Source organism: Equus quagga, chromosome 22, assembly GCF_021613505.1.
Source record: "Equus quagga isolate Etosha38 chromosome 22, UCLA_HA_Equagga_1.0, whole genome shotgun sequence".
NCBI lineage: Eukaryota > Metazoa > Chordata > Mammalia > Perissodactyla > Equidae > Equus > Equus quagga.
In genome coordinates this window covers 4,787,503-4,798,091 of record NC_060288.1, presented here as the reverse complement: position 1 = coordinate 4,798,091, position 10,589 = coordinate 4,787,503, and the positions used below count along the sequence as shown (strand labels likewise).

The window sequence follows — 10,589 nt, the reverse complement described above, 5'->3', positions numbered from 1 at the left end:
TAAGTTGGACCCTTACCTTAACTCATATACAAAAGTCAACTCAAAATTTATTAAAGACCTCAATATAAAACCTAGCAGAAAACATGAAAGAAAAGTTTTAGGAGATTGGATTTGGCAATGTCTTCTTGGATATGACACCCAAAGCTCAGGCAAAAAAAGTAAAAATATACAAATGAGATTACATTAAACTTAAAAACTTTTATGCATCAAAGGAAACAATCAACAGAGTGAAAAGTCAGGCTACCGAGTGAAAGGAGTTATTTGCAAAACATATATCTTACAAGGGTTAATATATAGAATATATAAAGAACTCCTACAACTTGGCAACAGTGAAAACCACGTAATCCAATTTAAAAATGGGCAAAGGACTTGGAATGGACAATTCCACAAATAAAATACACAAATGGCCAACATGTGTATGAAAAGACACTCACATCACCAATCATAAGAGAAACACAAATCAAAACCACAGTGAGATATCACGTCACAGCCATTAGGATGGCCACTATCAAAATAACAGAAAGTGACAGGTGTTGGTGAGAGTGAGGAGAAATTAGAAGCCCTGAGCACTGTTGGTCGGGATGTAAAATGGTGTAGCCATTTCGGAAAACAGTATGGTGGTTCTGCAAATAAGTAAACATAGATTTACCATATGTTCCAGCAATCTGACTTTTGGGTATATACTTAAAAAAATTCAAAGCAAGATCTCAAAAAGATATTTACACATCCATGTTCCTTGCAGCAATATTCACAACAGCCAAGAAGTAGAAGAAAGCCCAATGTCCATTAATAGGTGACTGGATAAAGAAAAGGTGGTATAAACATACAATGGAATATTATGCAGTCTTAAAGAAGAAGAAAATACTGTCACATGCTGCAACATGGATGAAACTTAAGGACACTATGCTAAGCAAAATAAGCTAGTCACAATAGGACAAATATTGTATGATTGCATTCATATAAATTATCTAAATTAGTCAAAATCATAGCAACAGAAAGTAGAAAGGTGTTTGCCAAGTGCTGGAGGGAAGGAAATGGGGAAATTAGTGTTTAGTAGGCACAGAGTTTGTTTCCAAAAGGCAAATGTTCCAGAGATCTGTAGCACGATAATGTGAATAGACTTAAGACTACTGAACTGTACATTTTAAAATGGTTAAGATGGCAAATTTAATGTTATGATTTTTACCAGAATAAAAAAAATGATTACAGAGTTTAATGCACAAAACTAGGAAACAATCCTAGATCTGACTCTAAACTGTGTATGTATAACTGCTAAATCTAGTTTACTATGAAATACAACAAAAGGTACATCTTGACTAGAAAATAATTAGAGAAATGGGTAACTTCCCACTGGTGGGCTATTTCAAGGACGCTGGGGGAACTTCACAGCAACCTTCCCATTGGGCTTCACCAAGGCCACAGCCACTCCTCACGTCTGCCACTGGTAACCACACGGCAATGGATAGTTTCAATTAAGTAGTTGGTACCTCTTTAAGTGTATCCCTATACCTCTGAAATCTTAATAAAGAACACTTTCTCTGTGAGGAAAGAAGGAGTTAAAAAGTAATCCTGTGAAAAGGAAACAGAGAGAAAGCCAACAAAGTTTTTAAGATAGCTGTATCATTAAAAGGCTACCAAATTAGACTTAAAAGGGTCTGAGATTGATAAAAGTCCAAAAAGCTCTCTCGGCTCCCAACCAAATAAAAAAATGGTTACTGGTTTAAGCCACTGAATTTTGGAGTAGTTTGCTATGCAGTAATAGATACACTTATCTTAAAGTCTACTTCGTCTAATATTAAGCTAGCTAAAGAAGTTTTTAGAGTTTTTGTTTTTATGGTATATTTTCACAGTCTTTTACTTTCATAAGTGCCATATTTTAGACACATCAGTTGCAAGCAGAACATGTGCATGCATGTGTGTTTGTCTTGCATGATAATCTCTGTCTTTGCTTTTAATGGATCTTTATCTTTGTTTTTTAATTGCAGTACTTTGTCCTTCTACATCTAAATAACTGTATATATGAGTTGAAATCTTTTATCTTAACCTCAGCTTTTAAATTTGCCCCACATTTACGAAACAAATGCTTAATGTATAATGTTTTTATTTTCCTTTATTTCCTTCTTTTTGTTGATTGATTACACTTGAAATTCTGATTTCCTACTTCTAATTGCTTTGTACTTTTACAGGAATATGATTTCAGAGTATGCACTGGATTTGTACTGAGTCAACATAGCTATACTATAAAACCCTCTGACTCTTTAGTGAGCCATACACTTCAATTTTTGTTAACTCTGCCAACATTTAGCTCAGCTTCCCTGTTTCTGGAAGAAACAGATTCCCTTATCAGAAATAATATGTTTATTTTGTAACATATCTTAAAATTTTATATCTGAAGGTTTTCTGGATCTAAATCTATCATTTTTTGTTTTGCTAATCCTTGTTCACGGTGGCTAATTTTCCTCCAGATTTTGAGCTCATATATGGCTGATATTAATCTATGAGAATCCTCCTTGAAGATGCATTTCTCCAGAACTACTATCTGCTTCCACCAGGTGCCCTTGGATTTTACCAACCTGGGACAAATGTTGCCTTATAGCTTAGAATCTCCTAACCACCTATGTTTTATAAATTCAAAATCTTAACTCATACAAGATCTGACATTTAGTCATGAATCCTCAATATGAGAATTTCGTTTGTTTTGCTGTCATTTCATTTACCTAGAACTGAGAACAAAACAGAAAACTTGTTTTCTCCCTTTGCTTGAAAGAAGTGGCATTATTTATTTTTGTAGACTACCCTTCCAATTAGGCCGAAGCAGTTAAATATTATTGGTGCATGTCGGGGTTGAGGGTTTGGAGGAACTTTAATCTGTACTTTCATTTAGGATGTAGCCCTTTTTTTGAAAAAAAGAAAAATAGCTGACAAGCTTTAGAAAATGAAAATATGCTTCCACTTACAAAAGCAATTAGAGAGATCTTATACTAAAAATAAGTGAATTAACAAAAACTTAGTTTATTCACAATTTTTAAGCATTTATTAATTGTAAAAGCAAAATAAACATTTATCAAAAAACAAAAAAGGTTTAAAATTCTTATTACATCATTGAAATAAAGTTAAAAGACAAATATTAAATCATTTAAAAATAACAATACATAAAAAGGACCTACCAGATTTTTATCCACAACAATATACATTTCAAGATATCGAGGGAATGACTTAAACGATTCAGTTCTCTGAAAAACACACAACATGGGTCCTGAGGAATTTCCAAAAATTTACCTTGTATTAAAATTTATCCTCAGAGATAAACTGAGAGACACGTTGCTACTAATTACATAACAAGGCTGTGTCAAATACAAAATTTAGCTACTATTCAGAAAATTCCAGTCTAAAAGGTGCCTGAGGTTAATAAGAATTTTCAATGACATTTCAAGCTAGATAAGAATTCAGGTATCTTTTGATTAGCAACAGCTGAAATTGAAAATTGAATTTTTATAACAAATTGAAAGTTTATAACATAAAGCTTTTCTTTCTTTAGTCTTGTGATAATTTTCACAGTAACTACACATGGAAAGATATTCTGCTACAACTTATTAGGAAACTACTTTTGGCAAACAATAGAGTTTAGAAAAATTTTACTGAAGTGTACGGTCAATGGCAGCTCAGGAGAGCCAGGTGTCTTACTGATGGCAATTTATAGGTCTTTCAGGAGGAGGAGCTCATCACTTTGCCTTACATGTACCTTATGTAAGCCACTGATATTAATTTCTGAACTCTCATGAAACAATGATTTAACTTAGAAATCCAGATCACATAATATTTTCACCTAAATTATCAGAGTAATTGAGGAAAATGAATAATTTACACTAATTACCCAAACCCACATGTGAACATTATTATCTTTTGCTTTCTTTAATCCTATATTCACATACTCATTTCTAAGATTAATTACCTAAGTTTTTGCTAGACTTTATAATCTAATAACAAGCATAACAAAGAACTTAATTTCATTCTCTACCCATTTTAAAATTTATACAGGGCCCTCACGAAAAAGTAATTTTATGATTCTAAGTCACAAAATTTTGCTCTGAAAGTATTTTTTGTTTCACAAAATTATACTGAATAAGTTAAAATTAGAAAGTCAACACTTACTTTTGAACCTTCTCTGACTTGAAACTCTGAATTACGGCTATAAGTTTCATCTTCTCCTAAGAGACGAATATTAGCGTTATCATTTTTTTCCTTATAAATCATGTGCACGAATCCTGATATAGCCTCCACTGGTTCGATTCCATATGAGATGTTTTTAATCTGCAATGTTCCCCTGAATGTTAAGATAATCAAAAGAAGTCTGAAATGATTCTACCAAAACTATAATCTAATATTCTAATAAGAAATTTTGGCCAGATTTTTTTTTCACGTTTAAGTTACCTTATTTTTTCTACTTTATCTCTTTATTCTTTGAGGTGTTACCTGAGAACTGGACCAGTAATACCATTGGATATGTATTGCTTTATATTACAAATATTCTAAGGGAAATATTTTGATTATCTTAAAGAAAGCATGTTAATGGAATGGATTCACGTGTTTTAACAAGCTATGACCCTTGTCTCTAGGGTACACGTTTTCTAAACCAGCCTATAGGATGTATAGGCACTCTTCATTAGTATCAGGTCCCTTTCTTCTTTTTAAGACACCTAACTCTCCCCTGACACATAGTGTCCCAAATCATTTGTGTGTGGGCTGAATTGGAGGTACTACCTGCCTACAAGTGACTGAGAGTAGACCCAAAGTGTCTATTAGATTCAGACATTTTACAGCTGTCACTCATTCTAGGAAATTAAGAAATGAGTAAAAACATAAAGAATTTGGGAAAACTATAGAAGTATGGACCAATCAACCCCCTCCTACAGTCAAGATTGTTCAAAGCCTCAAGCAGCAGATCCTGTCAGAATCAACAAGTAGCCTCCCATCAGGAACCGATGCAGCCAGGGTGACCAACTCTATTTTATCAGTAATTCTGGTTCACTCCTTAGGGAACGGGAATAACACAGGGACTGCAGAACTAGAAAAGATACAGGGAGGACCAACTGTTAGACCTGCAGGGTCTAATACTGGCAAATAAAATACTTTTAAATGGGCTACAACCTGAGTCCTGAACAAGTGTTGAGAGACACAAGAGAATTTGGAAAACCTGCAACATATCCATGGTAATTGCAATCCATCTGGAAAAAACCACACAAAGAAAAAGAAATGGATAACTTATTTTAAAAATAGACATCCCCCAGATGTGTCATTTATATTTACTACTTTAGCTACCTTAAGACTTTAATGTGAATGGCAATTGCCCAATGAAGTGGTGCCAGGTAAAAATAAGAACTAGTCCAGGTTATTCGATTTTAGTGAATATGCAAAATAATATTCTAGTAATTTCAGAATATTCATATGTTTAAAGAAAATCCAGAATAAGAAATCTGTAAAAATTCTAGGTCTTACCTGAGCTAACAAAGGCTTAGAACGTTGGGTATCATCTTTGTCATAAGAATAAACAACAGAAACTGAAGATAGAAATGATCTAGGCAGAAACCACAAAAACATGCTCAAGTTGTGAAATAGAAAACATAGAAAAAATTATTCTTCATGATACAAATTGTCTTTTTACTGAGGAATTTAAAGTAGTGCCAAATATCTTGGCATATCCTATTGTCCAGATACTTTTCTGTCATTTACAATAAATTAGGTGCTAAAGGAGGTATTTTAACTATAGTGACGTACAATACTAAAATGCATGATAACAAACAGCCCAAATTGCTAGAAATATCAAATGGTGAAATAACACAGGTCCCAATTTCCAGCATAGAACTTTCTTATCTTTGTCTTTATTGCTCATTGATTTCAGAAATTAAACCTGAATCTCAAAATTAAAATGTAGCGTTATGACAGAACGTAGACAGATTTTCTTGGCATCACTATAAATTCTTATTCACTAACTGTAGCTAATTACCAAGTTCTTTTCAATAACTTTGGTTAGAATTCTCTTTCATTTTCCTCGAGAACTATTCAAAAACTTGAAACCACTTCTGTCAATCAACTCACATAACCTCCATGTCACCTCACTTTCAGATCACCTGTACCCACCCTCACTCCTTATCTTTATTTCCAGAGGATGACTACTCCTTTTGTTCAAAGCAAACTCTTAACAGTTGTGCTATGAATTTCATCCTGTGCTATATATTAAAGACACATACTTTTTCGATCCTATAATTTCAAACTTCCTCTATACTGTTTTTTTTGTCTCAATACTATTTAAAAGTTTATTATCAAGTCTTTACCACTCTAAATAACTCTCCCTTGACCCCGTGTCCTACTCGAGCTATTCCCTATATATTTTTAATTCTGAATAGATTTTGTCAAAAGAGTAGTTTCTCCACTTTGTCAATTCTTATTCAGCTTGAAACTGCTCTGGAAAAGATTCATAACCACCAGAATGTCAAATCCAAAAGACAATTTTAAAATAATCATTACACTGGACTTCTAGCATAATTTTGGAAACTGGGGCCACTTCATCTAATCACTTAATTTACATCACACATCACACTTCTGCTTATCTTCCTACCTCGCTGACACTTCCAGCTTGACCTTCCATGTTGGCTGCTCATTTTTGTTCTGCCTATCCCAGACATATTAGTCTTTCCTGGGATTCAGCCTTTAGCCATTAGCCTATATGCACTCTGTAAGCTCTCATTTAAAAAAAAATTACAGCCAAACTATTGATTACTGCTAAATCTTTATCCCTATTGCCAATATCCCCAGAGATGCAAATTCCTATATTCATATACCTAGCAGAAAAACCCACTTGGACATTTTATAGGCACTGCAAACCAAACTCACCTCTTCCTCACATAAATATCTCTGTGTTCATATTCCTCATTTAATTACACTATAACCTACCCATTTTCTTAAGCAACAACTAAACTATCCAAGATTCCTCACTGTTTCCCAATCACTCTATCAAATCTGTCTCCAAGGTCTTTTGACTTTTTCTTTCCAGAGCTATGACCAATGCCGTTGTTCAAGCCACCATCATCACTCACCTAAACTATTATATAATCATATACTTAGACACCCCGCCTCTACTTCTGCCTCCTCAAATATAGCCTGCAAGGCTCAATGGGCCTATATAAGTACATGCTTAAAAACATTGTTGGCTTCCAGTATCCTTATCATAGCATTACAGATCTTCTACAACCTGGCTCCTGCCTACCTTTCCAAAATCTTCTACTTCAATCTTCCATAAAGTATGTCCTTTAGTAATTCACACGGACTTTTTGCACACCACAGAATCCATTCTGTTTCACTCCTCCATGTTTTGCACATGATTTCTTCTAAACAGCATTCCTCCACTACTACCCCACTTCTTTACAGAGCTAACTAGGTATCTTGCCTCAAGCTACAAGTCATCTCTTACCTCTTTCCAAAAAGCCTTCCCTGATTTCCAAAGAATACCATTTACACATTTATCATAATAACATACTATAAAATTCTCCATTTCTCTTATTAATGTGTTTGAATATATCTTCTGGTATTATAAATTCTTTAACTGTCAACCATGTTTTACTGTCTTTTGTATGCCTAGGACTTTACTCAATAATGGATATAGAATAGGTATCAAATGAATATAGGTATCAAATATACATTTGAATTGAAATGATTCTATTCATAACTATTTTTAAAAATCAAGAAACCAAAGAATTAAAATTTGAAAGGATAAAATAACTACTTACTGCTTTTTGAGATGGATAAAATATGGTTTTTCTTCTATGGTAATAATATAAGCAATCTGCAACATGAGTATCCAAAAAATTTCAGTAATAACACGTAAATAATATATGTTAAATAATGTTTTCTCTAACTTATGCTTTAAAAATATTGATGAAATTAATACTAATAATATATAACCATTATATGTGCTTCCCTTCTCATGTGGATATTTGAAGCCTCAGGATTCTGAATTGAGAACTAGGTGGTAGAATCTCCACATGCCTACTATTCACCATTTCTCACATTTCTGAGAAAAAAGTTTCCTGATGATTGTTATCTTTTGGCTTAGACACACATCTCCACTTCACCATGCCCAAGGCAAATACCAAAGATGCCCACCTCACTTGAGATAACCTGTTGCTTGCTTATTCCCAGTCCTCCTGGAGGTAAATTGCCAAGCTCATTGGAGGAGACACTCTTAAAAGACAGAACTACAAGAAATGTACTCTAACAACATAACACAAATAGTACCATTTCACTTTCCTTTTCCATGTAAGCAATGAAACTCTACTGGAATAGAAGGTAGGAGAGGATAGAGAGAGAGCAGAGATGTGTCTAGAGAACCCCCGAGAAGATAACAGAAAATATGAGTCATCAAATTATTGATTTGGTTAAATTTATAAAATTATTTTAGCAAAAGAAATAGCCATTTAAAAGTTTTCATTCCCTTAACTTTGTATTAGAGCAGAACAAGATTATTTGCAAGAGATATATGTTCTGAGAAGATGCATTGATTGGCACTCTGGAAAGAAGTATAGGTCCTGAAAGTGATCATGAAAATTGTGCCCCCTAATAATTCCTTGCTGGGGCTGGCCTAGCAGCATAGTGGTTAAGTTCACATGCTCTTCTTCAGAGGCCTGGAGTTCATGGGTTCAGATCCAAGATGTGGACATACACACCACTCATCAAGCCATGCTGTGGTGGCATCCCACGGATAAAAGAGAGGGACACTGGCACAGATGTTAGCTCACGGACAATCTTCTTCATAAATAAATAGACAAATAAATATCCTTTGTTATTAACCAAATATGTTGAGAAATAAAGGAGAATATAATAGTACCAATAAAACCTAAAATCCACACCTCTTATAAAGCAAAAACCATAAACAAATTAGAATGTAATTAATAAGAAATGTACAAAACTGACAGGAGAAAAAAAAGACACTATCCAGAGCTTCTGAGTTTTCCCACACAACATCCAACTGTTTGGATTGAATTGTGTTCCCCTCCCTCCAAATTTATATGTGAATTCCTAACTCCAGTACCTCAGAATGTGACCTGATCCAGAGATAGGGTCTTTACAGAGATAATAAAGTGAAAATGAGGTAATTAGTTTGGGCTATAACCCGAGATGATCAGTATCCTTATACAAAGGGGAAGTTTAGATACAGACATACACAAAGGGAGAATGCCATGTGAAGATTCATAAGGAGAAGACATCCATCTACAACCCAATGATAGAGGCCTGGAGCAGATCCTTCTCTCACAGATCTTCCCTCACAGGAAGAACCAACTTTGCCATCACCTTAATCTTGGACTTCTAGCCTCCAGAACTGTGAGACAATAAACTTTTGTTGTTTAAGCCACGTTGTTTGTGTTACTTTGCTGTGGCAGCCCTAGCAAACTAATACACTAACTTTCAATAAAAAATTAAAAGAATTGCTGAAGAACAGGATCTAATTACTAAAAAACAAATAAAAATAGAGAATAATAACAAAGCCAAGGATAATATGTATAACAACCATGATTAAAATGAGAAAATGATGGACAATTTCAGTAGAACTGTAGAATCTCTAATAATCAAGTTGAAATTATAAGCAGAAAAAATGAAATATATCTTATTAAAAGTTCAATGAAATGTTTTAAGATTAGACATACAAGAAGATATGATTGGTGGACAGAAATACAGGTCAGTAGAAAATATCCAGATGGAAGCACAAAAAGAAAATACAAAAACGAAAACTAAAGAAATGTGACCCATTAAAAATGTCTAACATTCATGTAATTAAAGTCCAAGAGAAAGACAGAGATAGAGACTAGGAAAGAAATGATATGTGAAGAATTCATGGGTGAAATTTTCCAAAGCTTATGAAAGTCTCAAAATACTCTATGAATCCAAAGCAGGATGAATACAAAGAAAGTAAAACCTAGGCATACCATACTCAAACAGCTAAAACAAAAGACAAGGAGAATATATTTAAAAAGCAGCAAGAAAAAAAGGACATATTACTTTAAAAGTAATTTTTCAATAACATATAAGTATCTCTCCCAAAGAAATAATGGACACCATAGGGCAATGGAATGATATCTTTAAAGTGCTGAAAGAAAATAATATCCAATCAAGAGTTTTATAGCCAGCAGAAATATCCAGCAACTATACAAGCAAAATAAACACATTTCCTCACAAGTGGAGATGAGAGAATTCATTGACAGAAAACCTGCACTGAAAGAAACACTAAAAATAGTTTTTTTAATGGAAAGAAAATTGCTCCAAGATAGAACTGTGAAAATGTAAAATAGAATGAAGAACAAAGGAGAAAGAAAATATGTCAGTAAATGTAAGTGAATATCATTTGTTTATAATGGTAATGCTAATTGCCCCTGTGATTGAAAAAAACACATGTAATGGTAAAATACATGACAATAGCACAAATGACAGGAAGGACATAAATGGACTAAAGTTTCAATGTTCTTGAGTTATTCAGGAAATGGTAAAAATACAAATTTAATATAGCAGGTAATAAATTAAGGATGCATGTTGTAATCACA

At 33.6% G+C, this 10,589-nt stretch overlaps 1 protein-coding gene across 1 annotated transcript in view; it reads right to left on the bottom strand.

Annotated features, from left to right (window-relative positions):
• LOC124231814 (disintegrin and metalloproteinase domain-containing protein 18-like) overlaps positions 1–10,589 on the bottom strand; it is a 255,941-nt gene that overhangs the window by 243,224 nt on the left and 2,128 nt on the right. Inside the window, exons 3-6 of the mRNA XM_046648809.1 lie at positions 5,497–5,558; positions 5,149–5,225; positions 4,153–4,324; positions 3,168–3,215 (exon numbers count right to left, since the gene is read on the bottom strand). Coding sequence (XP_046504765.1) covers positions 3,168–3,215; positions 4,153–4,324; positions 5,149–5,225; positions 5,497–5,558 — 359 coding nt within the window. The remainder of the gene's footprint in view (positions 1–3,167; positions 3,216–4,152; positions 4,325–5,148; positions 5,226–5,496; positions 5,559–10,589) is intronic.